Here is a 13,761-nt window from a genome sequence, read left to right on the forward strand (position 1 = left end):
AGCAACTTCCTTTTAATACATGACATGCCTTATGGAGACAGTAGTATTTCAGCAGTGACATGAAGTTTATTGGATTAACAGAAAATATGCAATATGCATCATAACAAAATTAGACAGGTGTATAAATGTGGGCACCCCAACAGAGATATGACATCAATACTTAGTTGAGCCTCCTTTTGCATATCTAACAGCCTCTAGACGCCTCCTATAGCCTTTGATGAGTGTCTGGATTCTAGATGGAGGTATTTCTGACCCCATTCTTCCATACAGAATCTCTCCAGTTCAGTTCAATTTGATGGCTGCCGAGCATGGACAGCCTGCTTCAAATCATCCCATAGATTTTCAATGATATTCAAGTCAGGGGACTGTGACGGCCATTCCAGAACATTGTACTTTTCCCTCTGAATGAATGATGCCTTTGTAGATTTCCAACTGTGTTTTGGGTCATTGTCTTGTTGGAATATCCAACCCCTACGTAACTTCAACTTTCTGACTGATGCTTGAACATTATCCTGAAGAATTTGTTGATATTGGGTTGAATTCATCTGACCATTGACTTTAACAAGGGCCCCAGTCCCTGAACTAGCCCCACAGCATGATGGAACCTCCACCAAATTTGACAGGAGGTAGCAGGTGTTTTTCTTGGAATGCTGTGTTCTTCTTCCGCCATGCAAAGCGCTTTTTGTTATGACCAAATAACTCAATTTTTGTCTCATTAGTCCAAAGCACTTTGTTCCAAAATGAATCTGGCTTGTCTAAATGAGCATTTGAATACAACAAGCGACTCTGTTTGTGGCGCGAGTGCAGAAAGGGCTTCTTTCTCATCACCCTGCCATACAGATGTTCTTTGTGCAAATTGCACTGAATTGTAGAACGATGTACAGATACACCATCTGCAGCAAGATGTTCTTGCAGGTCTGTGGAGGTGATCTGTGGGTTGTCTGTAACCATTCTTACAATCCTGCGCATATGCCGCTCCTGTATTTTTCTTGGCCTGCCAGACCTGCTGGGTTTAACAGCAACTGTGCCTGTGGCCTTCCATTTCCTGATTCCATTCCTTACAGTTGAAACTGATAGTTTAAACCTCTAAGATAGCTTTTTGTAGCCTTCCCCTAAACCACGAGACTCAACAATCTTTGTTTTCAGATCATTTGAGAGTTGCTTTGAGGATCCCATGCTGTCTGTCGCTCTTCAGAGGAGAGTCAAAGGGAAGCACAACTTGCAGTTGACCACCTTAAATACCGTTTCTCATGATTGGACACTCCTGTCTGTGAAGTTCAAGGCTTAACGAGCTCATCCAACCAATTGGGTGTTGCAAGTAATCAGCATTGAGCAGTGACAGGCATTCAAATCAGCAACATTACAAGAGGAGCCACAATTTTTGCACAGCCAGTTTTTCACATTTGATTTAATTTCATCCAACTAAATACTGCTTCACTAAAAATATTTGTTCGTAAAACACCCCAGTACTCCAATTTTCCTAGGAAATGAAAGATTATTATGCAGGCTGAGAGGGGTTCCCAAACTTTTTCATATGACTGTGTGTGTGTATAATATCTATACTAATAAAAGGCAAAGCCCTCACTCACTCACTCACTCACTCACTCACTCACTCACTGACTCACTCACTCACTCACTCACTCACTGACTCATCACTAATTCTCCAACTTCCCGTGTGGGTGGAAGGCTGAAATTTGGCAGGTTGATTCCTTACAGCTTCCTTACAAAAGCTGGGCAGGTTTTATATCGAAATTCTACGCGTAATGGTCATAACTGGAAGCAGTTTTTCTCCATTTACTGTAATGGAGATGAGCTTCAACGCCGTGGGGGCGGAGTTTCGTGTGACATCATCACGCCTCCCACGTAATCACGCAGTACATAGAAAACCAGGAAGACCTCAAAAATGCGCTCAAGAAAACATGCATTATATAATTGAGAAGGCAGCGAAACAATAAGAAGCGAGTTCTGCTACTGCGGAAACAAAGCACGATGTAAACCTACACTTTAAATTAAGTTCATAGACAGGCTGCCGCTGGCGTTTGTAATTTAGTGCCTGCCCATAGAAGGCCGTCCGTCAGCGGCAATCCAATAGCAAACTGCCACGGGTAAATATTCACGGGTGAAGGACTGTGCTTATGGAGAGGAAGATGAGATGGTCAGGGTGGTGTTTGACACAAACTCAGCGAAACTGCGAGAGAAAGTTTTAAGTGCCAGGACTAAGGTAACATTAAATAAAGCTATGGACATAGCACGAGATGGCACCAGCACAGCTGGGAACCTTCGATGCAAGTACACCGAGTGGCTCACGTGAACTGACGCAGTGCACAGATAAAAGCAACAGTTCCAAAGAGCGCTGAACAAAACCGAATTACACAGTTGAAAAGGCAGCAAAAATATGAAGCGCCTGATAAGCATATTCATAAATGCAGCTACTGTGGAAACAAAGCACACGGTGGAAAAAGTCAATGTCCCGCTAAAGGAAGACAGTGTAAAGAAAACCCGTGCATGCAGTGTGTCAGGTCTCAGATAAAGAAGAAGACGAGCTGTTTATTGATGCAGTAAGAAACGAATCGATGAATGAAACCTGTCATCTTTACAACGATTGACAAACACGGAATGTAACTTGAACACAACACATCGTACAAATCGACCCTGATTGAAAGAAATAATGATAATCAAATCCTTGATGACAGCAACATTCAATAACACTCACAAAACAATTACTGTATATTGACAATCATGTTACGTTATTTTTAAAATGTTCCCTTTTCTTTTCATAACTTCTACTTCTCCACTGATACGCTGGTATATATTTAAATGTATATATATACCCCTATCTACAGTACATACTCTCATAGACAAGCCACATGCTGTGGCTCAATTGTAGAGTCTTAAGCCTCTAATGCCGACATTCGAGGTTCGATTCCCGAGAGGGGATGCACTGAGTATGTACGCGCGCTACTGATTCATTTTACCTTCGATCTCCTTGGTTTGGGACGTATGAAAAATATTCGGTTAACGCAGAATCATGTTACGTTATTTTTAAAATGTTTCCCTTTATTAGCACAAGCACAGCTGAGAAGCTTCGATGCATGTACTATAACGCGTTAAAAATAACGCATTTAATCACACTTTCAATTCCAAGCAAACGGAACTTTTGTCAATGCATCATTTCCTGGTACATCCATTACACTGATGCACACATCACAGCTACAAAAATGTTAGAGTCGGAATAAAGCGCGTTCCTACGACTGATCATTTCGACTTCCGCGAAGCCTTGATAAAAGCATGGTTTTGTGCACATGAAAAGCAAGCAAAATTAGATGCATTACAGAAAGCGGACTTTGTGGCTCTTACTGGGGATCATTGGACTTCCGTGACCGTTAGTAATTCTAATTACATCTAATTACAAAATGTTCAATGATCACACTGTTTTAGCCTAATGTACAAAATAATTTTGGCTAAGGTTACTCAGAGTTTAAAGATTAAGTTGGTCAAATTACCTTTTATGTTTCTGACTTATTTTTTAAGAAGAAAAACTGCACTTTATGTTGAAATTTTGGTTATTATTATTTCAAAATCGCACAACTCTTCACCATAAGCTTCAGTTAATAATTGGAAAGTGTCTGTCGTGGATTTCTTTACTTCCACAAAACACTTGATGTTAACTTGCTGCTCATTCTTGCACTGCTCCATTTTCCAAACAAGGGTAACAAAACATCTATATTTGAACATGCATCCACATGTACTGAAGTGAATGAGTTAGAACATGTTCTGGAATCATCTCTTTATTTCTCCCCTCCCACTATAGGGGTCTTTTTTTTTGCATTGGACCTCAAGATAGATACATATACAGTCATATGAAAAGTTTGGGAACCCCTCTTAATTCTTTTTTTTATCATTGGCTGAGCTTTCAAAGTAGCAACTTCCTTTTAATACATGACATGCCTTATGGAAACAGTAATATTTCAGCAGTGACATTAAGTTTATTGGATTAACAGAAAATATGCAATATGCATCATAACAAAATTAGACAGGTGCATAAATGTGGGCACCCAACAGAGATATGACATCAATACTTAGTTGAGCCTCCTTTTGCATATAACAGCCTCTAGACGCCTCCTATAGCCTTTGATGAGTGTCTGGATTCTGGATGGAGGTATTTCTGACCATTCTTCCATACAAAATCTCTCCAGTTCAGTTCAATTTGATGGCTGCCGAGCATGGACAGCCTGCTTCAAATCATCCCATAGATTTTCAATGATATTCAAGTCAGGGGACTGTGACGGCCATTCCAGAACATTGTACTTCTCCCTCTGCATGAATGCCTTTGTAGATTTCAACTGTGTTTTGGGTCATTGTCTTGTTGGAATATCCAACCCCTCGTAACTTCAACTTTGTGACTGATGCTTGAACATTATCCTGAAGAATTTGTTGATATTGGGTTGAATTCATCTGACCCTCGACTTTAACAAGGGCCCCAGTCCCTGAACTAGCCCCACAGCATGATGGAACCTCCACCAAATTTGACAGTAGGTAGCAGGTGTTTTTCTTGGAATGCTGTGTTCTTCTTCCGCCATGCAAAGCGCTTTTTGTTATGACCAAATAACTCAATTTTTGTCTCATCAGTCCAAAGCACTTTGTTCCAAAATGAATCTGGCTTGTCTAAATGAGCATTTGATACAACAAGCGACTCTGTTTGTGGCGTGAGTGCAGAAAGGGCTTCTTTCTCATCACCCTGCCATACAGATGTTCTTTGTGCAAATTGCACTGAATTGTAGAACGATGTACAGATACACCATCTGCAAGATGTTCTTGCAGGTCTTTGGAGGTGATCTGTGGGTTGTCTGTAACCATTCTCACAATCCTCGTATATGCCGCTCCTGTATTTTTCTTGGCCTGCCAGACCTGCTGGGTTTAACAGCAACTGTGCCTGTGGCCTTCCATTTCCTGATTCCATTCCTTACAGTTGAAACTGACAGTTTAAACCTCTGAGAAGCTTTTTGTAGCCTTCCCCTAAACCATGAGACTCAACAATCTTTGTTTTCAGATCTTTGAGAGTTGCTTTGAGGATCCCATGCTGTCTGTCACTCTTCAGAGGAGAGTCAAAGGGAAGCACAACTTGCAATTGACCACCTTAAATACCTTTTCTCATGATTGGACACTCCTGTCTATGAAGTTCAAGGCTTAACGAGCTCATCCAACCAATTTGGTGTTGCAAGTAATCAGCATTGAGCAGTGACAGGCATTCAAATCAGCAAATTACAAGAGGACCCACATTTTGCACAGCCAGTTTTTCACATTTGATTTAATTTCATACAACTAAATACTGCTTCACTAAAATCTTTGTTCAGAAAACACCCCAGTACTCAATTTTCCTAGGAAATGAAAGATTATTATGCAGGCTGAGAGGAGTTCCCAAACTTTTCATATGACTGTGTGTGTGTATATATATATATATATATATATATATATATATATATATATATATATATATATATATATATATATATCTTCCAGTTAAGCCTGTTTCTGGCAGGAAGAAGCGAGTCTAGGTGGCCATCCACTAGAAGTTATGTTAGCAGTGGAAAACCAGTTAATCTTCTGTTCTGCAGTGGGAGAGAAAGAGGAAGCATAATCAGAGAGGGCCAACCTCTGGAGCAATGGAGAGTTACTGTGATCGGGGCCCTTAAACTGTCCTCTTTGTACCCGTGCGTGACAATTAAATATATGTGTGTGTGTGCGTATACATGTATATATGAATGTATGTGTGTATATATATATATTTAAATGTTAATATATATATAAATATATATGCATTTAGAAAAGCACTATATAAATGTTAAGGTACTTATTAGTGGAATTGTGAGCTGAATTGAATGGTGATATAAAAAGAAATCTGTAGAGGCTGATACTGGTTTTGTTACACAGGTGGAGTGAAGTGTCTCGGAGAATTGAAATGTGGATTTCAATACAAGAACTCAATGAGATGGGGGACTACGCACCAGTTGAACTGCACCAGGCTAAGGATGTCAACACAGGAGGTGTCTTTCAGCTTCGCCAGGTATTTCTGTAGAATATCAGGCAAGGTCTTTCACTGATGTGAAAGTAGGGTTTAAGCTGAGTATCATGCCAAAGTGCTGCTTACACTATGTTTGACAGAAGACAAAGAGCACCTAAGCAAAGGGCAAATGACAGACTGAGAATGGGAGCCATGCCTTTATTGTATTAAATATCCTAGCTTCAAAGATTCTGTTTGATAACAAAATTAAGCAATTACATCCTACAGTGATACTTACAGCTAAGGTATGTGTTATGTAAAGGTGGCTGCACTGAGGTTAAAGTTTTGCAGATCGGAAAAAAAAATGTGGCTGAAATAAGAAATAGATGAAGTTTTTGCAACCGGGAAACAAAAATGAAGTAAAGCTGAAATAAGAAATAATTGAAATGTATGATCCAAAAAATTAGCAGATTTTATGTACTGAGAAGATTATGTGAATTTCCCCTTGGGATTAATAAAGTATCTATCTATCTATCTATCTATCTGGTAGTTGTGGCAACCATTGTTTATATCGAGTACGGATGGACACAAGTGAAGTAATATAAGGATATATATGTATATATATATATATATATATATATATATATATATATATATATATATATATATACAGTATATAATCTTTTATGTATTAAGATTCTAAATTTGCCTTTTTCATTACTTGCTGGGGTTTGACTGTTTTTCCCCTCTAGTGGGCATGTTGACATCAGTTTTGAGACTCCCAAGTTCACAACAGTCAATTAGTAAATAATGACTAGGTGATGGAAGTTGTGGTTACATTTTGGAGCTAGTAAACTGCTGGGTAAATGTTTTGAGAAGAAGGGAGAATACATTAAGGCTGAATCCACACTACTACTTTTACTACATTTTCACTTAAAAACAGACATTAGTCTTCATTTTCACCTTTCATCCACACTACTAAAATGGAGACTTTTGAAATCGCTCTCCAAAGCCATATATTTCTGAAAATGCTGACACAGCATTGCAATATGGACAGGTGAAAACATACACTTTTAAAAACGCAGACTTTAATCGCATTCTTATTTGTTCGTGCTCTTTCCTGATTGGATATTGCTCGTTACAATGTCCCATTCCCTGATTAATCCCCTTTCACAGAAGAAAGTCCCGTTCCCACATAGCAGACGTAGAAGAGCTGCTTCCTGAGGTGCTTGTTGCGTTGCTTATCTGTATGTATCTTTGTAAATTGCGTTTTGTACAGTTTGAATGCTGCATACTTGAAATAATGTACCAGTGGCTACCGATTTGCAATGAATCTGCTGGACAGTGACTTTACAATCCCTTCAAGGAAGTTTTTGCTGATGTGTACATGCTCTGTTTATTATAACGATTATGTAATGTGCGTTTTTGGCTTTTTTAGTGTGGACTTTTTCAAACTATTTCAAAACACTAGTGTGTCTGTAGCCTAAGAAGTAACGGATTCGATATTTCTACCAAAATGTTTTTGTATCTTTAACAAAATGCAAAGCCGTTGGAAAATAAAGTGCAGAAATCTCTTGAACAGCCTTAGTTATAATGGTGTTGGCAGACCTGCAAGGAGTATGGTTCACTTAACATACATGATATGGGGAATTTGAATGAGAACCTCTTTCCCGATGACCATTTTTATTCCCAAGTCGTTTTTCATTCCTAACTTTTTGCAGTGTGCAAGTCCATAAGAATAAATCACCGACTCGAGAGATGGGACATCCATCTAGAAGTGGAAAAGTGCAACCCATTTTGCTTGTGCCGGAAATGCTAAAGCCCCTGTTTCCTTCTGTTACGCACAGGGTCACTCTCGCCGGATCCACATCACAGTGAAACCTGTCCAGCACTCTGGGACATTGCCTCTCATGGTGGAAGCCATTCTTTCTGTGTCTATTGGCTGTATTTGTGCCCGCTCCACAAAACTTCAACGGGCCTTGGATAGCTACCAGGTAAGTACCAAAGAGCAGCAAGAAGAAGCATGCTGTACTTCGATACTTTATTGTATAACTTCACTGTTGAAAGTTGTTATATGAAAAATAAAAGAATAATGCCAAGCAGATCAGAAGTATCAAACATAATGGTTTACTTTTAGTAAAATTATACAATACTTAAGGGACGACACATTACTCCAGAAGTGATTTTTGAGTTTCTGATCTTTTCATTTTCTTCGACTTCTAAGCTACACTTCCTGCCGTACCGTCCATTCTGTTTAAGTAATATACATGATATACATAACTTTGATACGCATACAGAGAATTGGTACACAATAATAATAATACGTGTTACGAGGTGAGACACCAAATTAACCGGATTGGTAACAAAATATACAAAGTATATTTATTGATGAATAACAGCATTCTAAACATTGTCACCTTCTATATACTCCCCCTCTTGATCTGTACACCACTACATATGTATCTTCCATTGATTGAAACAGTGCTGGAAATCTTCTTGCTTGAGGCTCTTCGACAGGCTTGCCGTTTTTGTCTTCACTTCATCCATTGAAGAACAATGTGTTCCCTTCAGGTCACTTTTGATTTTTGGAAACAAGTAAAAATCATAGGGAGCTAAATCGGGTGAATAGTTAGGATAATCGATGACAGGAATGTTTTTGTCAGTCAAAAACTGCTTTACGGAAAAAGCAGTACGATCACTTTGAACAATCTCATTCACCGTTTTGATGTTTTCATCCGCCCAACACAAGCGTGGGTGACGTGTGCGTTGAACGTCTTCCACATTTTCTTGCCCTTCCTTGAAACGTTTGTGCCACTCAAGCACTTGTGTGCGAGACAAACTGTTATCACCATACGCTGTTTTTATCGTTTCATAAGTTTCTGTGGCTATTTTGTTCAATTTTGCGAGAAATTTGATGTCGATTCGCTATTCGATTTTTTCACCTGACATTATCACAACATCTCGTGTAGCGATTGTTGTTCAAATACTGACTGGGCTATTCAAAGGCTATCCCAAGCTGGCCGGCAGTTTGAGAAGGGTGTGTAGGAGGGGATATAGTTCTACGATTCACGTCCGGCCAAACTCCAAACATTTTTACAGGAAAGCCCCAAGCCCAGTCCAGTTATTTTTGTGTCTCACCACGTATTTATTCATAGAATGAGAATAACGTTTATTTTCATTGTAACAAATACAACGAAATTAGGTGCAGTCCCTGCGAGGTATAAAAATACAAAATATAAATAAATATAATTACAAAAGGATAAGAAGAAATGAGGTAGAACACAAACATTCAACACAAGACCTTATTGCACATGAAACGCTATTGTACAAGATGTCATCTATTGCACTGCTGCATTGGAAGTGATTAGGTGGCATTCAGTGCCCTAATAGCAACAGGGTACAAACTGTTAATCAGTCTATTAGTCTTTGTTTTGATGCTCCTGTATCTTTGCCCTGGTGGCAACATTTGGAACATGTCATGAGCGGGGTGTGAGGAGTCTTTTAAGATGTCTTCTGCTTTCCTGAGACAGTGAGAGCTGTGCAGTTCATCCAGAGATGGTAAAGAGCAGCTGGTGATCTGCTGTGCAGTTTTTACGATCCACTAAAGTGTTTTCCTCTGCGCTGTTGTGCAGCTGGAAAACCACACGCAGAGTCAGTAGCACAGGATACTCTCAATAGAGCAGCGATAGAAGGACACTAGCAGGGATGATATTTTTCCTGAGGACTCTCAAGAAATAAAGTCTCTGCTGAGCTTTCTTCACCAGCTCAGCTGTGTTCACACCCCAGGACAGGTCTTCCATGATGTGTTTCTAAACACTCAAGGACATCAAACAATAGATGAAAGTCATATTATAAACTCAAAATACAAAAAAAACCAAAAACCAAAAAAACAGAGCTATTGTAATTAAAGAAATTAAGGTTAGGGTTAGGGTTATCTTAAACAGATAAGGTTTAAGTTTAGATATGCATGCAGGGAATTGGTACTCAAGTACAGGAACAGTCACTGTAAGTCCCACTTGTTGGTTTTTAGAGTACATGGCAACAATATAAATGCAAGTAGACTGTTTTCATTAAGCACGATTATCAGGCTAAGCAGCAGTACTTGCATAGTATTGTGCCTCAGAACTGAAATAAAGATGTCGTCCCTCACAAGCACACCAGAAATAGTAAGACACCAGCTCTATTTATTTTCCATTAGTTTATGGAGCAGTGCACTCTCCTAACATACTGTATATGCCAAGTCAGTGTTTCTTGACTCACATGGTGCACAGATAAATTCTGAAATGTGACATAATAAACATGACATTCTTAAAAGCACTTCTTATATTGGATTCAAACTGAATATGAAAAAAGATAAAAGCGTTTCTGGAGAAAGTGAACCACTCTGTCCTCCACTGAAGTACGTCATTTGCCCAGAGGGCACAGTGTGACAGTGCGGGTGCAACAGTCGCTGCTACGCTCTCTGCTGCTGAGAATAAAGACTCAGCTGCCATCCCGGATCACTGACACTGTGAGAAGGTGCAAAGGTTTTTGGGTAAATGTGCAGTTTCAGGACAGCGGGAGCTGGGTCCAGTTTTGAGTCTGTGAAATATTGTGTACATCTTCCAGTGTGTTCTTGTTGTTGTTTTTGTTGTTGTTTTCTTTTTCTTTTTATCTGCATGCTGTTTGTGTTCACTAGAGTTTATTTTCTTCTACCAGAGAGATGATGATGGTGATGATATGGATAGTTATCAGGTACAATAACCCCTGCTTCTGTTGCTTTGAATCGTAAGGCATGAGGCACAGCACCGCTAATAGCCAGCTGCTGACACCTGGGACAGGCAATGAGCAGAATGACTGGGGCTTTCTAAATAATAAATAAATAAAAAAATAAAAAAAACAGACCCGCATTGATAGATGGACAGTCCTTAACCTTTCATCCTGTGTCAGGCGTTCACATCTGTGTGCTGCTGAGTGACATTGGACTGACATATAGAAGTCAATTTCACCCTGGGCTGCTGTCTAGGCTGTCGACAGGTCATTTTTGCCCCCAGGCCCTTCTGCTTCTGGCTCTCCTCTTCCGTCGTCTTCCGTGCTTTTGCTTTTGGACTTTTCTCCAAGGATCTACTCTTTCTCACCTTTTACAGAAACCTATTCACTTTCTACATCTGTCCAGCGCTTCATATTCTGTATTTGCTTTTCTTTCGTCAAATTTCGCCATTCAGCGTCATCATTTGTGTTACTAATCAACTGCTGAAGCTTACATTTGTGCAGCTTTTGAAATCAGTGCCTTGTTCTGCGTGACTGGAGGTACATAACTGTGCACAGAAAAAAGACATTTTGTGTTTTATAAGATAATAAGTAACAACGTCAAATTTGAGCCCTTGGAACGTATCATAGATTGAAATGTGCAAGATGGCTCCATTAGCCCCCTGCATTTTTAACCTTCAAATATCCATCCCGTTAAAAAACTCAAAAAGTTACTTTTGCGGACTGTTTCATTTAAAAAATAAACTGAAAGACCCTCATCATCACATAGTATGTTCTTTTACAGCTTAGTTTGTAGTTTCACAGAAATCAATGATCTGATATAATTGCAAGCTGCCCTAATTCTGGGTGTTCCAGATAAATGTAGTGATTTATTTTATGAGGTAGATGTACATATTAAATAAAAGTTGTTACGTCAGATATTTGAAATATTAAATTATGTGCTTCGGTTTAAATGTCAGTCAGTCAGTCAGTCAGTCAGTCATTACCCAACCCGTTATATCCTAACATACGCCGCTCCTGTATTTTTCTTGGCCTGCTGGGTTTAACAGCAACTGTGCCTGTGGCCTTCCATTTCCTGATTCCATTCCTTACAGTTGAAACTGACAGTTTAAACCTCTGAGATCGCTTTTTGTAGCCTTCCCCTAAACCAGGAGACTCAACAATCTTTGTTTTCAGATGTTTTGGGAGTTGCTTTGAGGATCCCATGCTGTCTGTCACTCCTCAGAGGAGAGTCAAAGGGAAGCACAACTTGCAACTGACCACCTTAAATACCTTTTCTCATAATTGGACACTCCTGTCTATGAAGTTCAAGGCTTGACGAGCTCATCCAATCAATTTGATGTTGCAAGTAATCAGCATTGAGCGGTGACAGGCATTCAAATCAGCAAAATGACAAGGGTACCCATATTTTTGCAAAGCCAGTTTTTCACATTTGATTTAATTTCATCCAACTAAATACTGCATCACTAAAAATCTTTGTTCAGAAAACACCCCAGTGCTCAGATGTTCCTAGGAAATGAAAGACATACCACTGTTATCTTTTTTGTTGAAATTATTAGGCAGGCTGAGAGGGGTTCCCAAACTTTTTCATATGACTGTATGTGTCCAGTGCAGTACAGCCAATTGACGTTTGAACAAAAATTAATTAATTTACACCATTGAAGACCCGGTTACAAATTGTAACAGGAATAATCACCCGTGAGAATTAGTGAATTAAAAAGAAACATGGTACTTTGAGAAACTGTCGTCAGTTTAGATGCCTTCATCTCTACGCTTTGGTGAAAAGATCATTAACACTGTAATAATATTTTTTTACAGTGCACATGCATGTTGAAGGAATATTAAATACTGTAAGCGAAAGCAAACTTCAAAGAGGTGTTTTTAACTTTTTTAACTTTAAAAAATCCTTTTGCCTTTGTGGTTATTAGACTAAAAATTGAGAAAAACAAAAGAAAAAAAATGGCTAAAAGAACGTAGAAAATCAGGAGTGTAGGTTTCGAGAGTGCTGCTGTGTTACAAAGTGTCCATTAGAGCAACGCACAGATATGAACACCAGAAGATGAAAGATGGTTAAGGATGGAAGGAAATGACAAATAATCGTCAAACCCAAGTGACTGACTAAGGTTGACCTTTCTTTTTTTTAGAGAGAGTAAATGGTTGCCTTAAAAATGAACACCAAACAAGAGAAGCCCTTTACCTGTCTATCTGTGAGGTGTTGTGTTTTCTCCCCACGTGGGCACCTTTTGATCACCTCTGAGGCACATATCACTGGCAGATGCTGAAGTTGGTAAAATCAGTTAATCCACAGTAACTTACTCTATGATGTATCATCCTGGGGACTGAAGAGCTGGGTAGAGCAGCCGTGAATAAGCTAGAGAGCCAAAAGCGAGGGGGACAGCCAGAATGCTCACAGTTCTGCCATTGCAGATGTACTGTAAACTGTATACTAACTTCAGCCAGCTGTGGCTTTGCTTCTTGCCACTGAGCTTTGTCTTCAAGAATTACTGGACATTTTAATAATAAGTTTGTTTTTGTTGGGGGTCACCTTCTAAAGCATGGCTGCATGATCCATTTGCATGAAAAAGTGATTTTCAATTTGTGTCACAGTGGGACTTAACCTAAACCATTAACAATAACCTTTTGTACAAATGTTGTTATTTATGCCTTATTCTTTCCTCTATGACTGAACTGATAAATTACCTTGAGTAAGCCATTGGAATGGCACAGAGCTGCACAATGTTGAATGTAAGCACTGAAATCCAGTGCTGGAATTGAATCAATCCTCAATCAATTAATGAATCAATCAATCAGTCAATCTTGTAGTGTTTTCCATAGTTGGCACTCTGAGAACTTTACAAAGAAGTTAACACTGTGGTCCCCTTTAATGGGTGGCAGGATTCTGCAGGAGTAACAACGACAGGAAACAAGAGGATGAAGCTCCAGTTTGTTGCACTCTCGAGAGTGAACCTTCCCTGCTCCTTTTCATGAAGATCCACCTCCATTTTAAAAGA

The 13,761-nt window shown here is 39.3% G+C and overlaps 1 protein-coding gene across 6 annotated transcripts in view; it reads left to right on the top strand.

The window, feature by feature from the left end:
* The window catches only part of kif13a (kinesin family member 13A), a 231,391-nt gene that overhangs the window by 157,130 nt on the left and 60,500 nt on the right, over positions 1 to 13,761 (top strand). For 4 of the 6 annotated variants that reach the window (XR_005630696.1, XM_039737010.1, XM_039737012.1 and 1 more), the window contains exons 24-26: positions 5,932 to 6,064; positions 7,849 to 7,995; positions 10,700 to 10,735. Coding sequence is in view for 5 of the 6 variants with exons in the window: in XM_039737010.1 (XP_039592944.1) it covers positions 5,932 to 6,064; positions 7,849 to 7,995; positions 10,700 to 10,735 (316 nt within the window). In the remaining variant the exon portion in view is untranslated. The remainder of the gene's footprint in view (positions 1 to 5,931; positions 6,065 to 7,848; positions 7,996 to 10,699; positions 10,736 to 13,761) is intronic. The other 2 variants (XM_039737011.1, XM_039737014.1) reach the window with 1 other exon arrangement.

The sequence above is a fragment of the Polypterus senegalus genome, chromosome 15 (assembly GCF_016835505.1).
Source record: "Polypterus senegalus isolate Bchr_013 chromosome 15, ASM1683550v1, whole genome shotgun sequence".
NCBI classification, from domain to species: Eukaryota; Metazoa; Chordata; class Cladistia; order Polypteriformes; family Polypteridae; genus Polypterus; species Polypterus senegalus.